We start from the raw sequence: 16,842 nt of genomic DNA, 5'->3' as shown, positions 1-16,842 counted from the left end.
TGCTGCTTACCACATTTTTTTTTTCTAGCTCAAGGCTCCACCTTCTTGGACTCGTGTGATTTTGAGCGTGAGAATATCTGTGGGATGATCCAGGGASATGGGGACCAGGCYGACTGGGTGAGGGTCGTTAGTGCTGCTGSAGGGCCCGACACGGACTATTCCAAYATGGGCAAATGCACAGGTGAGATAGATCTTAGAGAGATATCAGACATTGTTGAAWTAAACGTAGCATTTAAGGAATGAGTTTAATTTAAATTCGATTTCRAAAGCATCTTTCATAATCTTTTATTTTTCATTATTTAATTGAACAAAAGTAATAGAGAATGTCAACACATGATTTTCAAAAATTCCTTTTTAATTTWGTTTTTTCATCCTTTTCCTTCACATCTATCTGTACTTGTAAATGTTTTTAAAAGTTTAAACCAGACCATATATATATTTATATGTATTTGTTTTTTTGGTTTTTTTATTCACATTCATCTCCTACAAAAATATTTTAACTATCTTTCCAGATTTTGAAAAAATAGTTAAAATAAGTACATGGTGTTTCTTCTATTGTCCTTTTCACAGTACTAAATTAAAATGTTTTTACAGAGCTTTACCAGGAATGCTAAAGTGATCCTGCTACTGTCACATCCACAGTGCAAATACAATTTACGACTGACGTTAATATTTYATGCCCTTGTTCTGTTTAGGATCAGGATACTTTATGCACTTTAGCACTGGTGCGGCCAACACCGGAGACACAGCCGTGCTGGAGAGCAGGCTTGTTTATCCAAAAAGAGGGTACCAGTGTTTGCAGTTTTTCTACTACAACAGTGCTGGTCCCAGCGACACCCTGAAGATCCACGTCAGGGAGTACGATGAAGCTAATCCCAGTGGAACGCTGCGCTTTATAACAACACTAACTGGTGACTATGTCAAAGTCAAAGCCATGCTGCTCACAGAGTTCTGCTGGAGAAATGAAGCCGTCGAGTGATTTCTAATTTCAATCCTCTTCCCCCATTTTCACATAGGATCTCCTCAGGATTTGTGGCAGCTGCACCATGTGAGTCTAGATGTGAAAAAAAAGTTCAGAGTTGTCTTTGAAGGGACAAAGGGGGCCTCAGGGCCGGCAGCAGGAGGACTATCACTGGATGACATTAACCTTTCCGAGACCACCTGCCCCGAGTTTGTATGGCGGGTGAAAAACTTCAGCCATGTCATGGATACGACCCCACTCGACACCTCCATCTTTAGCCCCCCCTTCACGTCCAAGGAGGGTTACACCTTCCAGATGCAGCTTTACCCCAGCGGTACAGGAGGCTATTCTGGGCAGTTGTCTGCCTACGCTCACCTCGTGGCGCGGGAGGGGGACACCGGACAAACATGGCCCTGCCCGTGGAAGCAGATGACCATGATGCTGATGGATCAGCACCCTCACATTCAAAAGCGCATGTCCAATCAGCGCAGCGTCACCACTGACCCGACCATGAAGGCAMCAGGTGAGGCTTTCACAGAAAAAAATCGTGTGACATACACTAAGCTGCTCTTTATAGTTTAAACTTCACRCAACCTTTCAACATTGTTTCAGATTCGGAACTTTTCTTCTGGGATGATCCACGGAAGGTTGGCACTGAGGTGACGGATACCGATGGGTCCAAGTATTTCCGAGGGCCGGGTTTTGGTACTCCAGCGTATCTCACACACCTCAGAGCTAAGAGCAGAGACTTTATCAAGGGAGGAGATGCCATCTTTCTACTCACAATGGAAGGTAAAGACAACAAATTWCTACATAAACTCAACGTCAGCTCCTCTGAAAATGCTCCAGCTCCCAACACCACAACATTCTGATGCGTACAATAAATCTATGTCGGAACAACACAGATTCCTGGAGCTGACAACAAAGAGCTCTCTTTGGCAATGGATGGGGAATGGCTTACTTTTCTGAACCTGTCCCATCATCACTATTCCCCATTTTGTCCATGTCTATCATAATTTTTCTCTGTGTCATAAGCTGTGAGGGACCCCTTCTGATTATATAGACCTATAGAGATCAAACCAATATAATCAATCCAAAGCGTGCTGTCATAAAACAATAAGATTGATCTGCGAACCTATTTGTTACCATCAGGGTTGTAACTGCGCTAAAAATACATTCTCTTGCACATTTAAAAGCAATGTAAGGATATAATCGCTCATTTATCTTATCTTTGTTTATAGATGTGGCCCATCTGACACAATCCCAGCCTGTGCCTCCCACAACCTTAAGACCTACCACATCCACATCCACTACCACTAATGCTTCAGATATTTGCCAAAATKTGCTGTGTCAGAATGGTGGAATCTGCGTTGAGGATCAAGGGAAGCCTTCTTGCAGGTGAGCAGGTTTTGACTGTAAAAAATAACCAGTCAGTGCTAAGCTGTTTTTTTTTTTTTTAATGATACAACAAAATACCCAAATTATACCAAAGATTAGCAATTTTCCTTCAGAAACTCTGCTTTTGTTATTGACAGGTATAAGACTTATCAATGCCTTCTGAAAACACTCATATGAATTTAAGACCTACAAGGATTATGAGAAATAATTTGTTTAAAACGGTCTCAATTTCCTAAAAGGGTTACAAAAACAAGCAAAAAAACAGTTTCAAGAGAATACTTTATGGTTTACAAGCTGGAATGAATAAGTTATACTGCTAAATGAATTTTGTCACAGCACAAGGCAACATGTTGAGTTTATTTTAGCCAGGAACAGAATTAATGAATGACATTGTTATTATTGTTATTATTATTTTAAATTAGTAATTGTTTAAAAGAAACATCAGCATGTGATAAATTAATTTATGAGCTTATATCAGTATATTATCAGAATGCCCTGAAGACATTTTAGGATGTAAAAATTCATATTCTTACATTTAAAAACAATTCATGACTCTTTAAGATCCCTTAGAAACCTTGAAACTACATAGGGATACTGAAAACACAACGGTCAGATTTTCTTATTTCTATCCCCTTTCATCTGCTCTGCAGGTGTGTGGTGGGCAGCGACTGGTGGTACTACGGGATTGTCTGTCAGCACAAAGGCTCCACGCAGGATAAAACCACTCTAGCACTGGCCTCCTCCCTGTCTGTGCTGGGAGCAATGTTAGTGATCACAGTAGTCAGCGTCCTCTGTATGAAGAAGAAGTACAAGAAAAAGGCTATGAACAACGACAGCAACATGTACATGCAAAATGTGCATGCCAATGATGGACCCTAACAATAACYTGGACTTTGTTTTTCAATGAAAACATTACAGCTGTTGACGGAGAGCMGGATTAAATCCAACGTTGCCTTAGATTGCCACCTATTGGTCATTTGATGTAAAGTCATGGGCRCGATGGAGGAAGTTTTAATGCGTAAATGGAGATATTCTAAATGAGGCTTTTATTAAGGTTGTGATCTTTGCATAAAACTGTTAACATGTAAAAAAAAAAAAATAATAAAAATAAAGTCTCAGACAACAACGCTTATATTCACAAATTTAAAATTTATTATACCAAAGACAGGAACATTTTGTAGTGTCTCTTTTCCGTGTGGCTATACTTGTTGGTGTTACTGAACTAGACACAGTCATGCCGGTGATAACAGTTACTGTAGGAGGGAGGTGGGACTAATTACCTGTGAGTATCCATGTATGTGAATGTCTCATGTGTACATGTGTACRGGTGTGCGTGTGTGTGTGTGCGTGTGATTATTTGCGTGTGCATGCAAATACCTATTAGTGTTCAGTAGATACAGTGATGACTACAGGACATCACAGTTCAACAAAGTGGAGCAAACCATTGCAACTTAGTGTATAAATATTGTACGGAATGTTAGTTTCCWTCCTGCAACTGCACATTTACACTTGTGTGTGTGTGTCTGTTGTGATGTCGATGTTGTGTTTGTGGGTTTACACCGTAAGATAAAGGGGGCACGCCTCCATAACAGCAAACAATAAATCCTCCCCACAGCTAAAAGCCTTCACCGACATACAGTTCCTTTTTAAAAGCATCAGTATACAACATTTTTCTTATTTACAATCATTGAAAAAGAATCACCATTTCTCTCAGAGAAGATTAGTAAAAAAGTGACTGAGTCACCATAAAGAGTATGCAACTCCTAGGAGTTAGTATTGGAAATTTTCTACAAAAAAATCTCTATGTCATTTTACAGGCCAAGAGCTGTGATTTACTGAAGAAATACAGTATTTTAAGTGCCCTATCTAAAACAGTTAGGTGTGGTATTAATGGCGTATGATTCACCAAAAGTCGATTGATAATAAAAAGATGAGTCTGTATTTCAAAAGGTTCCTTTTAGCAACTTCACTGCGATCACACTGATTTAAGTTCTTACAAAACAAAATAAACCATGGACTCGTTATCCATATTAAGTACGGTGACAAGCTAATGCTATTTGCAAATAGACTAGTGTTGATTATGTACTGCAAAAACAAAAACAAACAAAAAAAAAACAAACAAAAAAAACGTCGGGTCTGCGAGAAGGGCACGGACTCTGGAATTTGTGTCCTCTCAGGCGATTTGAGGAGGTTGAGGATCATTAAAGGGCTCATTTGCTTGTTTCACTCTGAGAATGCTTCCTTACATGTTCCTCCAAAGAGGTGGCACATGGCAGAGAAGCCTGTTGTGAAACACTTTCACATGTGCATTCTACAGCCTCCAGGCAAAACCCCACCCGTCCGTGGGCATGAGCGGAAGAATCACGGCGTGCTGTAGAGGAGATGAATCTGTGTCCGTCTAGAGAGGGGTGTCGTAGTAATCAGACGGCTGATCCGTCCCGGCTGGCTTCTGCTGTTTCTGCTGATGCTGCTTCATGATCTCCTTCACCTCTTCCTCCAGCTCAGGGGGGATGATGAACTGGTCGTCCGGGTCGGGCTGAGCCGGAGCTGTGAAGTAACCCCCTGATTTCTTGGACGGGGCGTCGGCTGCCACCTCGATGAGGTTGTGACTCTTCTCTTGACGCGCCACCGAACCGTTAACCCTCCTCTTCCCCGGAAACTTCCCACCGTCCCCAGCTCCTGCTCCCACGCCTTGCCACGACTCGTCTCTCTCCAAGCCGTTCTCGGCCTCTGCCAGGTTCAGGTCGACCCCGTCCTCCAGGGGCTCGGGGGTGCACGGGGGTGGAGGCGGTGGAGGAAGGTTGAGCAAGGTGCGTTCCTGGCCGGACGATGCGGGTACGAGGCTTTGGGGCGACGATAACTGCGACAGCTCCGCTTTCAGGCAGTGAACGTCTGCCTCCACTTCCACTCGGCTCCCGTTGGAGAAGACGCCGGCGATGGGCTCCTCGTCCTCGCTGTCCAGCCCGTTGTCGGACAAGGCGCTGGAGAAGGTGGCGCTGGACAGCTGCCTCTGAAAGGAGCCGGCMAGGCAGGCTGGGTGGAGCGCACAGCAGTTCCGAGCGGAAGCCAGCTCTGAACCTGGGAGTAGATACTGGCAGGACTGGGAGGTGGTGTGGGACTGCTGCTGCTGTAGAGACAGCAGCTGGGCTTGATGGTGCAAGTGAAGCTGAGGGTGGTGAGGCTGATCCTGCAGCAGCACAAAGGAGCTCTGCGGGGGCTCGTCGGACGAGGCCGTGGAGCCCACCTCRCTGCTCATCTCGCTGGTGCTGATCTCGCTGCTGATTTCGCTGCATGAAGACGGCGGAACGGGCAGGGAGCCGTCCGAGGGTCGATCCTTAATGGCAGAAGACGACGTCGGGTAGGCGCCCAGGCCGGGGCTGGGGGGAGGTTGGGGCGGGTCAGAGCAGCAGCAGGAGCAGCAGTCTTCACTTACGCTGAGCTGCACCACGACTGCACTCAGGCTGTCGGTACAGCCGTAGCCTTGAGCCAGGGTGCAGAGCTTCTTAGCCGCAGCGAGACCGTCCGGGACATTCCGAACCGCCTCCACTGCTTCCGTAGGAGACACGGCGTCCCACAGCCCGCGGCTGCCCAGGATGAAGAACTCATCCTGAGGGGTGAGAGTCACCGTCTGCACGTAGGGGCAAGGAATGACTGAGGGGTAAAGGAAGGAGTAGCCCATAATCCTCGTGGAGTCAGTCACCCCGTTCACCTTGTTGTCCTGGAAGACAGGAGGATGGAAATCAATACAGAGAACATTTGAAACTAGATTTGTTTCATTTTTTTTTTTTTTTTTTTTTTTTAGTGGAACCTCTACCTCAGTCACGATGGCTCTGTGCTGCCTGATCCTACGGTATTCCTCCTCAAGGCCCACGTTGTGAAGAAGCGACAAGGACATGGGCTTCCCGTCCCGGCACAGGATGGCCTGGCACTTTCCYACATTAGCTGCTGTGAGGACGAAGCAGCCACTGGGGTCGGTGGGGTCGTGGCGGATGTGACACAGAGCTGCAGAGCCGCCGAGTTTCTGTCCGGCTGTTCCCAATTTCCTTCAAGAGGAAAAAGGATGAAAAAACAAGAGAGAGAGGACGACGGTTTATTGAACAGATTTTAAGTTGCAAGTATTCAGGAGGGAGTCCGTGGGTACAAACATAATTATGATGCCATTCAAAACCCAGAAATTAAAACCCTGGGCATGGGACAGGCTTGGTCAACAGATTCATTTTCCGTCCATAATCTCTGACGACTTGATGGTAAGGACGGGTGATCTGTGGCTAAGACTTTCTGGCATTTATTGCGATAATTAAGYTGATGATAAAAAGTATTTAAAAATCTGCTAAACTCTTTTTGGAAATAGACCCAACATCACTGTAGTCAAAGCCCTCTGAAAAAAACAAATAAAAACCAAAACAAAACAAAGTACTGATTGTCAAACAGACTGCTTCAAGAAAACACAACTTTTAAGTTGTGCAGTGTTATCACTRACRGCACACRAAAACAACATTTAACCCACATTTTTTATATCTATTRCCACTCTCTTGTAACAGCAAAAAATTCCCAAGCACCACCAAAATTCTCTTCCTCCACCAAAWACAATCACTTGCTTGCAAAATAACGTCCAGTCGTTTAGAGAACRTAGAGTATTACTGCTGATCACGTACCTTTGCATGACGAGGAAGGTGTTGGTCATGTAATCCTCTTCGCTTTTTGTCTTGTGTATTTCCTCGGCCAGGACGTCGTTCATGGTGCACTGCAGCAGGTAGGGCACTTCCACRTTCCTGTCTCCGTCAAACACGCCGTACAGAGCTTCCCGACTCCCACAGAAACTGTTTACTGAAAGGGCGGCAACGCAGAGTCTGAAAAGGAACAGACAATCACTCTGTGAGGAAACAAGAAGAGCTTGACAGAAAAAAATATGTAATGCTTGTTATGATCAGTTTGGATGAATATCTAAATATCTGCTGGGGTTCCCAAACATTTTTCATGCGAAGATGTGTTTTAAATCTTCCAAGTTCTCGGTCCATTATGTTAATTCAAAAAATATAAAATGCCAAACTTCCCTTTGAATTTACGGCAGATATTCTAGAGTGGGCAGACTTTATATATGAAAACTCAAAAATACAAGAAACTGAAATAATAGAAGCAGGAAAGAAGCAAGAAAGCAAACATCGGAAGAAAGAAAAGAACAAAGAAGCAAAAAAAGAAGAAAGGAGCAGAGAGAAAGAAGTCGTGAGAAAAAAMGGAGAAAGAAGAATGGCAAAAAAGGAAATGATGACAAGGAGGACAGAATAAGGAAAGAAAGGACAGAGGGATGGGAGCTAAAACAAAAGGAAGAACACAAGAAAGTATATGAGGAAGGAGAAAAGCATGGAGAACRTTCAGACAGWTCTGGTGGGGAATAAAGCTTTTCTATAATTCTGCAAACATGGAAAACACTGAAACCAAATTCCAGATCTTTCCAGGCTACTGTAACCCTTTCTGTAATCAAAGGAATATATTTGATTTGTACATTGCTTTGTAGTTCTACTTTTYCCCAACAAAGAGATTCTGCGGCAAGTGCTCGTGTTTTAGAAGAGCACTGCTTCCATATTTCTTTCATTAAAGTTATCTTTCAGAACACAAATTCTCAGAAGGGTTATATTAGCGAGGCTTTGCAGCACAAACACGATGGAGGTTGTTCTTTTCACTCTTGACTGAATTTAGCTCACTTGTTCTTTACGCCTGAGGCCTCTGTGTAACCATGACTCCACACAGCGGGGCCCCCAGATGCCTCATTCGATGAAAAGGTTGGTGGTGGATCAATACGGAAACAGCGAATGTTACTGGAAGACAAAAAACACGAAGCAGATCAAAATCAGTCCCTTATCTCCAGGCACATAAATACATATGTTATTATAAACAAACAGCAGAGAAATAATGAACATAAAGGAAAACTAAATAATATATTGCGAGGAAAAACAGAAGTAAATTGAGAAAGAGCTTCTGGTGGAAAATAAAAAAAAAAGTTGTGCTCAGATAAAGTTGGCGTACTTAAGCTGCTCGAGGGTTTTATGGTCCAGGTTGAGGCGGGGGTTGCCAGTGAGGTCCAGCTCCTGAAGTTTTGGAGGCAGATTCTCTGGGAGAGTGATCTCACTCAGCTCATTACAGCTCAGGTCCACACACTGAAAAAAACAACAACAGAATGKTGCAGATGGAGGCTCTGAGCTGCCAAAACCACAGAGACTTCAAAAAGTCGAGCTGCTGCTGAAGCCTTACCTTCATCTCCATCAGCTGCATGACCTCAGGGAAGACCTCGATGGAGTTGGAGTGGGCAATAAGCGTGTGCATCCGTCTACAGTTCATGATGGTGGTGGGAACAGTCTTCAGCATGTTTCCACTCAGGTCCACCTCCTCCAGTTCCTCCAACTTGGCCATTTTACTGGAGGGTAAAGAAGGAAACAGATGAGCTGAAGCATGAGCTAATTTAAAGAACAGATGAGGTCAGCTGTCGTAATGTGATCTTTTTCTTGCATGTGTGTGCCGACTGTGCTACAAACACAAACATTCAGTCAAATGTCATATCTCATCAGAAGTACGTACATAGTTTTGTCTAAATTATCCTCCCTGTACGTTTCCAGTCTTGGAAAATGCTAAAATTGAATTTTATACTTTTCAGGACCACATGCAAACACTGTTAGCAAACACTGTTAGATGGTGATGCAGATGCAGGTAAAGCAAAAATGTATCCTAATCTTATTTAGGAATGATACATTTTAAATTTATGAATAAAAAAACCCCACAGAACATTTATAATCATCTTTATAATACATGTTCAGATTTCTTCCATAAATTTCTTGAAAAACTGAAATAGTTCATTTTTACTGACTGATGATGACRTTCCTTCAAAATAAAAAAAAAGTATTAAAAGGACAAAATAAATATTTAAATTATTCCAGGAGGGGGAAATTACTGTGAAGGAACTCTTTACCTGGCTGGGAAGGTTTGGAGGTGGTTGTATGCCATGTGCAAAACCCGCAGGTGTGTATGACCTGTGAGCATCGGCACACACTTGTCCGTCAGCCAGTTATTGGTCAGGTAGAGCTCCTGCAGGATGCTGTGGCTTTCCTCTGACAGACTGGAGGGTGGCAGGTGTTCCAGCTTGTTGGCTGATGCATTTACGCATCGTAAACTGAACCCAAAACACATGAGAAGTGCTCAGTTATTTTCATGGCATTKAAGGGACAAAAAAACCCCAAAGATGAATATCTGAACTGGGAAACACATGGGGTTCAGGAATATTTTGAGATAATGAAAACTCAAAGGGCTGAGGGAGACTAGAATAACCAGATTATTCATTGACTATAGTTTTTGGTCAGGTTGTTAAAATATGATGCAGTCTCATTGATGTAATCTAGATTGATTATCAGTACGCTCGCTGATAACCAAGCGTTTTCCCATGTCAGCCGATCAGCCGATTCTTGTTCCTCTAGTAACCAAAACAAACATAAAAAATGTTGTTGTTTTTTTCTTCAGTTGGCTTTTAACAAGTTTGCATTTGTATAAACTTTCAGTGGAAAACCCTAAACATTATAAAAATAAAAAAAAACCACACCAATGAGTACCTTTGTTAAAATACTCATTTTCCTCTCCGGCTATTTTTAGATTTAATCTCTCTTTGTAATGTTTTCTTCAGTTAGTTTTGTCTTTGATCCTTGTACACCTGACGTTTCCGTTCCCTCAAGCTCCTCTTTGACTTAAGGACGCATAATTGTAAAAACAAAACAAAAAAAAGAAAACCAGTCACTTTCAGCCAATTCTTAAAGCTACCTGTTGGATTTGAGGAACAGGTTGCAGGGAAGCTCCACCAGTTGATTATGCTGAACATCCAAAACCTCCAGCAGAGGGCGCTCCACTCTTTCAGGCAGCTTCTGCAGCTGGTTATGTCCTGCACTCAGCTTTCTTAGACTGTTACTGCAGAACAACCTGCAGCATGAGAAATATCCAGAGAGCTGGGTCAGCACTGACATGTGATGGAGAAGCAATTTCAACAGACACATAGATGATTGAGATGGATTGATAGCTGGGATTCTGTAGGGCGGGCAGACAAGCAGATATAGATAAATTGAGGTAGACAGCAGTTATTGAAGAGAGAGTAAAAAGGGAAAGTGAAGGACAAAGCTGGATGTGCGGATGAGGAAGGAAGAAAATTTGAGAGTAGCAGCGCCTCTGGTGGCTCCTGTAACTGAAATTCATCATCCTGACACTTATTGGGTAAAAAAATAAATGTCCAGACAAAACGGAGACCAGCGGTAGAGAGAGAAAGAGAGAGAGAGAGAGAGAGAGAGAGAAAGGGGAGGGGGCGGGGGGGGGGACAGGAGAGAAACCAAGAGAGCAAGGTTGATGCAAAGCATGGCAAAGAGTAAAAGGTGCATCTGAACTAACCTTCTAAAAATGCTACATAAAGAGAAGCAGCCGGTTCAAAAAGCATCTAGAGGTTAGCGGCTATCAGTGTGATTTATGAGGCTCTATGGGGGATAGATACATCACTTGACAAAGGGCAGAGAGAATAACGCAGCCTTACTCCACATTTACAGGCATGTTTGCGGCGAGAGGGAGACTCACCTCGCCGGGAGCTCGGTGATGAGGTTGTGGCTCACGTCCAGGACTTCCAGTTTCTTTGCTTCACACAGCCAGTCTGGCAAGGAYTCCATGTGGTTCCTGGTGGAGAACAAGGGGTGATGATGATGATGAATGATGTGCCGTTTTCAAACTGTGTTACTTAAATGGAATATAAGTTAGAGTGAAAAAATGTCCTTTTTCTGCATTATGTAGCACTTTAGATTTAGGTAAATGGAGTCCTGGCAGTGCTTCTGCCTTACATTCAGATGCTTCTTCTTCATTATGTGACTCTCTGAAGGCCACTTGGTTTTGTCAAATTTTAAAATACATTATAAATCAAACATAGTCTCAATGTTGAGCTTTGTCAAATGTCAATGTCAAAACACTGAAATAAAAGTTTCCATCATTGTAAAAGAGTAAAACAATTCACTACTGGGTTAGGGCTAGCAGTTTTTTTTTTACAATGTCCATTTAGATTCTTCTTCAATAATCTTAATTCTCGTGCAGTTATATGATCTTAAAAGCATAACCACTCATCATCTCTCATCTCTTCATCGTGGCAATAATTTACAAGTACAAAACGAAGTGTGTCCTTAAAGTTAATGTGTTGAAAGCAGGGGAAAAAAAGGCCAAACATAAAGAGTTCAGGAAGCTAGACAACTTCCAGAGTGTAATGGCTAGCCAAGCTAGTGTAGCTCAAAATGCTAAAGAAGTCGATGCTGTTTCAGAGAGCAAGGTGGTGGAAATGCTATTCTCTGATGGCTGTGGGCTTTTTCAGCTGGATAATGCCACGAAGCAAAATGGGATCTCAATTCAATCAAGTAAGATCCATGTAGGCCCCACGTCAAAGGACTTAAAGGATCTGCTGCTAACATTTCGGTGCCAGATACCACAGAACACCTTCAGCTGTCTACTGGCGTCTGGGCAGCCATAAGCCATAAGGCTGTGTGTTTTCAAGCATAAGCAAATGGTACATAAGAGATCTAATTGTTACTTATGATTAGCTTGATTTTTTCTTACTTGTTTTTGGATGGGTCAGGCAATTATGAATATATAGTGGATGTACGGTAATCCAATAGATTCAGAATTCATCAGTTATTTTACTATTTTATTACAGTTCCTTTTTTTTTTACAAAACACAAATACTTTTTTTTACTCACCTCGAGATATCCATGTAAGTGAGATTGGAGGGCACAGGACTTACATCCAGCTGTCGTAATTCTGTGGGGAGAAATCCAAACACATTAACCTACAGCAAGGACGGCCTAATAAAAAAGCAGGAAGATCTAAAATGGGGAGAGGGCTGGGGAGAGGGAGCTGCAGGGCGACAATGAGCGAAGGGGAATGATGGAGAGGGACAATTAGAGAGTTTTATTGATGAGAAAAATCGAAAGAATGAGAACAGATGAACGCGAGAGGCACATCTGAGACGACACATCTACGGTGTAAAACACCTACAGAGAAGGGATTCGGGTAMAGCCGAGAAACAAGTGAGGACGTGGTTGAAAAGGAAAAGCTCTACCTACTAATTCAGAGCCACGCTCACCGTTGTTTGAGGCGTAGATGCCTTTGAGCAGGGAACCTTTGACCTTCAGACACGTTATGTGGTTCCTCTCGCAGTGGAGGACCTCYAGCCTGGGGAAGATGGAGGCGTCCAGCTCCGTCAGCCGGTTATCCCGCAGGTCCAGCTGGGTCACGTGCCTAAGCAGGTCYGGCTCGTCTGGCACCATGACGGAGATCTTATTCAGCCTAACAGAGAAGGAAAGGGGTTCATCTTCAGCTGGGCCAAACTGTGAATTGCGTTTGCATATTAGTTGTGGATTTCTGTTGCACAAGTAGAAGGAGATGTTGTTGCCCTCTGCTCAGTAGGAGTGTGATTTACAAAAAGCCGAAGAAGAGTAATGACTGCAGCTGATTTCAAAATTTCTTCGACAAACTTTTAGTGAAGCATTAACTGTGAAATAGTGCAAGTCACTCCAGCTCTGTGTTTCCCGAGACGACAAGACGGGACTTAATGGGTAGGCAAATGATTTCTTCGTTTCGTGCTCTTTAGCCGTCCAGCTCTGTGACGGAATCCGCCTGATGTTTTTGTTTCCATAATTAGTGGGATTAAAGCATGTCAATGTGTATAACAGTGGAGACAGGAATGACTGGAAAATCAAAGTCATGCATTGTTCTGGGMWATGAGTTCACCGAGTTCATTCAGAAAATCCCTTCTAAACGTAAAAGCTACAGAGTGAGCCGCCTGCGCYGGTTTACCTTAGATCGATGTGTTTGACATGAAGCAGTCTGAAATTCTGCAGGGTGAGCGTTTCCTGGTTGTTTCCAGCCATGCAAAGCTTCTCCATGGAGGCCAAGCGCTCGAGCACCTGGGGCACGTGGCTGAACTGGTTGAAGGAAAGGCCTAAGTAGCTCAGCCTCTGCAGGGACCCCAGCTCACACGGCAGCTCACTCAAACTGTTTCCGTCCAACAGGAATGTCTGCAAACTGAAAGAGGAACGATCAGGGATTTTGACAAGGACACATCTAACGTCGTCTCAGGATTTTATCAAGCAACATCAGAGCAACATGTAACATGGTATGCCTTTCACATCAGTTTACTTAATGTCCAGTAGATGGCAGCAGCAGAATAGCTACCCTGCTGGTCACTTTAGGAATTTACAGGCATACCAGATCCGTCCTGCAGATTACCTTCTCATCTTCAAAAGTTCATACCCTGCATACCAGCATGTTTGGCTTCAACTGAGGTCTGAATATGAAGGAGTGTTCYGAAATGTAATCCCAGAACTYGYTCACATTTTGTGTTTTTACGACCACAAACTTTAGCTTAGATTAATGGGGTTTTATGTGACAGAMCAAGAACAACACCGAGTTGACTAAAATTGAGAGCTTAAAGAGAAACAATGCACGGTTTTCAACTAGAAATGCACCGAGTACGACATGTATTTGTTTTAAGCCTTCCTTAGTCAAAGCGCAGTTGCAAATCTTTTAGGATGTGGCTCTACAAGCTTTGCATATTTGGAGATAAACCTTTACCAAACCTGGTAAAAACAGTATATTCCCAGTTAGACTGAATGAAGTGTCAATTTTCAAATGTTGCCACTGATTCTGGGCAAGTCTAATGTAAGGAAGCATCGTGTTCTTAACTATTTCAGCTCCTGATCTGTTTAGGGCAGTTGTCCTGCTTGCAGGCGGACCTTCACTCAGTTTCAGGTTTTATGCTGCCTCTGATGGATTTTCTTCCTGGAATGTCCTGTAGTTAGTGTCCTCAACAAATAGCATCACCACACCAACTTTCATGGTTAGGATGGTGTCTTAAATAAAAGTACGAGAAATAGGATGATTTCTGAGAATATTCAGAAGTTCTATTGGACTTAAGATGAAAAACAAATGCACACTATATTCCTCTTCATTTTATTTGGGAGAAATTTTGAAAACCATCTATAACATTTAGCAGCTTAAGGAGATTAATAAAACCTGTCAGCAAATGTGTCCAAATCCAACTCATAGCTGATTAAAAAAGATTTTTCATCAAGGTTGACAGACAAAACAAGCTTATTACCCACTGATCAGGCCATTGTTAAGCTGAGATCATTACAAACAACACAATACAAAAATAAKTAAATAAATGCATGAGTAAGGTTACCATTCACCCTTTTAAAATCCACACATTTGGCTATGCAAACATTTGACACAGAGACAAACAAAAATGYGGTGCACTATTGCAAAAAGTGTATCTACAGAAACTAATAGCAGATAGAGGAAGGTAAACACCAAAAGGAAACAAAATATAAAATATTTTAAAAATCAAATATTGGGAAGTATATTAAGCCCCTGACATCGCCAAAGATTTACATCTTTAATATATATTACTTTTGCTTTTTGACACTGGTTATATATATATATATATATATATAAAAGTTTTCTTTCCATCGCTTCTGTGTAAATTGCTTCTTTTGCTTACTTGCTCATGGCCCCCACAGAGCTGGGGACAGAGTCCATGTAGTTACAGCTGAGGTTGACCTCTGTCAGGGTGGGGATGTCACAAATGGCCAACGGGAACTGACCGAGGTGGTTGTTGGAGAGGTTGAGGCTGCGGAGACGAGAGAACCTGGAGAAGAAGAGAACGGAGATGGAGAGGGTAAATTGAAAAGCTTGCTTATACGTTGTGAGGATTAATATTGCAACAAAAATATAGCGCGTTCATAAATATATTCATGGGGACTGAAGCAAAGTCTAGCTTGCATATATTTAGATAAATTAAAAAAAACAACAAAAAACCTTCCAATGAATTTCAACACCCCCAAAGACAGAGTAGTTTTAAAGATTCACGTTGATTTGTTGAGTAAACAAATGAAGCATGAGTGTGTGTTATTTATTTAAACATCAGAGGCCAGTGGCATTCAGTGTGTCCCCTCATGACAGGACCCAAGCCCTTAGGTAGAAAGGAGACCAAAACTAAAGTGAACTTTGTAGAATGAGTTTTTCTTTATTTATCACACAACTTTTTTTTCCCCACAGCAGCTGCTGCAACCAGCATTTGATCGTGTTTTTTCCCCAAACTCAAGCTAAACACACATTCACACAATATATCATGACAATGATAAGGATGTCAGAGCTATTGATTAGGGTGGCCAAGTAATTCCAGCTGAGGGAGGCTCCTGCTTGAAACTGGTGGAGGTTGTGTTAGAAAACGCCTCTTGATCACTAAATCAGTCTCTGCAAATGGCYGAGTAAAAGACTCATGCCTTCGCCTCAGTCTCTCCGCGTCTCCTCCATTATATCATGTTAGGTCATTCCGACATGTGAGACCAGATCTATTCTTTTTTTAAATCAGGTGACCATTAATCAGACAATTTTCAGCTTGATCAGCAACAGTTACCGACGTTACTCTTACTAATCATTAACATAAGATACTAACCAGATAGTTTAAAACCTGATCTTGGTAGTCACATTGTCTTATTACTGAAAAAATAGCAAAACTGTGTTACAGAGACTGCTCTCTGAGACACAGCATAATGTCGCCTCTGCTCCAGATTTAAATAATTCATCTCGGCTGAGCAAGAAAAAAATATATCTTGAATGTTCATACTTATCCACCTTCATTGCAGTGCTAACGAAGAACTGATTATATGTGACCAACTCGCGTGATAGCATCATTTTGGTTTGTTTTAGCTGCAGTTTTAAAGTACTGGTTAGCATATATGCTTAATTTTATTTCTTTTTTTTTCTGTGTCTGTAACAATAAAACACTTGCTCTTGTGCTCTCAGTAATCGTACACATATACTCTACAACAGTAGTTCCCAAACYTTTTTTCCTGGGGCCCCCCAGTGGTTTCCAAACTATTTCTGGGCCCCCCCTATGGCTTACAAATAGCTGTCTGGTTGAACGATGTGTGTGAGCGAAGGGGGGGGGATTTCTTAGAGACTTGCTGTTATATTCAGCCCCGACTCCAGATGAACGAGGAGGGTTGGGGGGGAGGGGGGGGGATCAACTTTTTGGGGGGCAAAATGAATCGTAGCTGAACATGGACAACACCAGTAGCCTACAAGCTACTTGTTAACAAGCTTAAGGTGATGTATTGATATTAGCTAGCTAGTCATCTTTTAGCTAACTTTACCTGCATCCAACAGCTTTACTCAACAGTCTGTTAGTTTGGGGTAAAAAACTATGAAAAGTTTTTTGCGTTTTGCTGGTTTGCTACCATGATTCTAACACATACCTGCGTAGCTCTGCACAACAGCAACAGGTCTCGGTCGCTGACGCACAGGTGTAAACACATGTCTATGGTCGTAGCGCTCATGTTGCGTTTAAAGGCGGCTCGGAAAAACAGGTTACCACATGTTAACAACGGATTTAACTGCTGATAAAAGTGGCAGAGGACACAGAT

The 16,842-nt window shown here is 42.6% G+C and overlaps 2 protein-coding genes across 3 annotated transcripts in view; one reads left to right on the top strand and one right to left on the bottom strand.

Moving 5' to 3' along the window:
- The window catches only part of mep1bb (meprin A subunit beta b), a 6,679-nt gene extending 3,290 nt beyond the window's left edge, over window positions 1-3,389 (top strand). For both annotated transcript variants that reach the window (XM_008434045.2, XM_017310171.1), the window contains exons 9-14: window positions 29-181; window positions 696-911; window positions 1,017-1,484; window positions 1,574-1,753; window positions 2,203-2,359; window positions 3,010-3,389. In XM_008434045.2, the coding sequence (XP_008432267.1) occupies window positions 29-181; window positions 696-911; window positions 1,017-1,484; window positions 1,574-1,753; window positions 2,203-2,359; window positions 3,010-3,238 (1,403 nt within the window). In that variant the 3' untranslated portion in view covers window positions 3,239-3,389. The remainder of the gene's footprint in view (window positions 1-28; window positions 182-695; window positions 912-1,016; window positions 1,485-1,573; window positions 1,754-2,202; window positions 2,360-3,009) is intronic.
- A 99-nt stretch (window positions 3,390-3,488) lies between these two features.
- Window positions 3,489-16,842, bottom strand: part of phlpp1 (PH domain and leucine rich repeat protein phosphatase 1) — a 49,580-nt gene continuing 36,226 nt past the window's right edge. The window contains exons 5-17 of the mRNA XM_008434046.2: window positions 14,916-15,062; window positions 13,211-13,438; window positions 12,498-12,700; window positions 12,112-12,172; window positions 10,955-11,050; window positions 10,160-10,315; window positions 9,321-9,521; window positions 8,609-8,771; window positions 8,384-8,514; window positions 8,062-8,175; window positions 7,015-7,209; window positions 6,174-6,402; window positions 3,489-6,077 (exon numbers count right to left, since the gene is read on the bottom strand). Of these exons, the coding sequence (XP_008432268.1) occupies window positions 4,758-6,077; window positions 6,174-6,402; window positions 7,015-7,209; window positions 8,062-8,175; window positions 8,384-8,514; window positions 8,609-8,771; window positions 9,321-9,521; window positions 10,160-10,315; window positions 10,955-11,050; window positions 12,112-12,172; window positions 12,498-12,700; window positions 13,211-13,438; window positions 14,916-15,062 (3,244 nt within the window). The 3' untranslated portion in view covers window positions 3,489-4,757. The remainder of the gene's footprint in view (window positions 6,078-6,173; window positions 6,403-7,014; window positions 7,210-8,061; window positions 8,176-8,383; window positions 8,515-8,608; window positions 8,772-9,320; window positions 9,522-10,159; window positions 10,316-10,954; window positions 11,051-12,111; window positions 12,173-12,497; window positions 12,701-13,210; window positions 13,439-14,915; window positions 15,063-16,842) is intronic.

This window comes from Poecilia reticulata, linkage group LG17, assembly GCF_000633615.1.
Source record: "Poecilia reticulata strain Guanapo linkage group LG17, Guppy_female_1.0+MT, whole genome shotgun sequence".
In the NCBI taxonomy this organism is placed as follows: domain Eukaryota; kingdom Metazoa; phylum Chordata; class Actinopteri; order Cyprinodontiformes; family Poeciliidae; genus Poecilia; species Poecilia reticulata.
The sequence above is the reverse complement of the archived record's forward strand: the minus strand, read 5'-3'. Positions and strand labels throughout refer to the sequence as shown.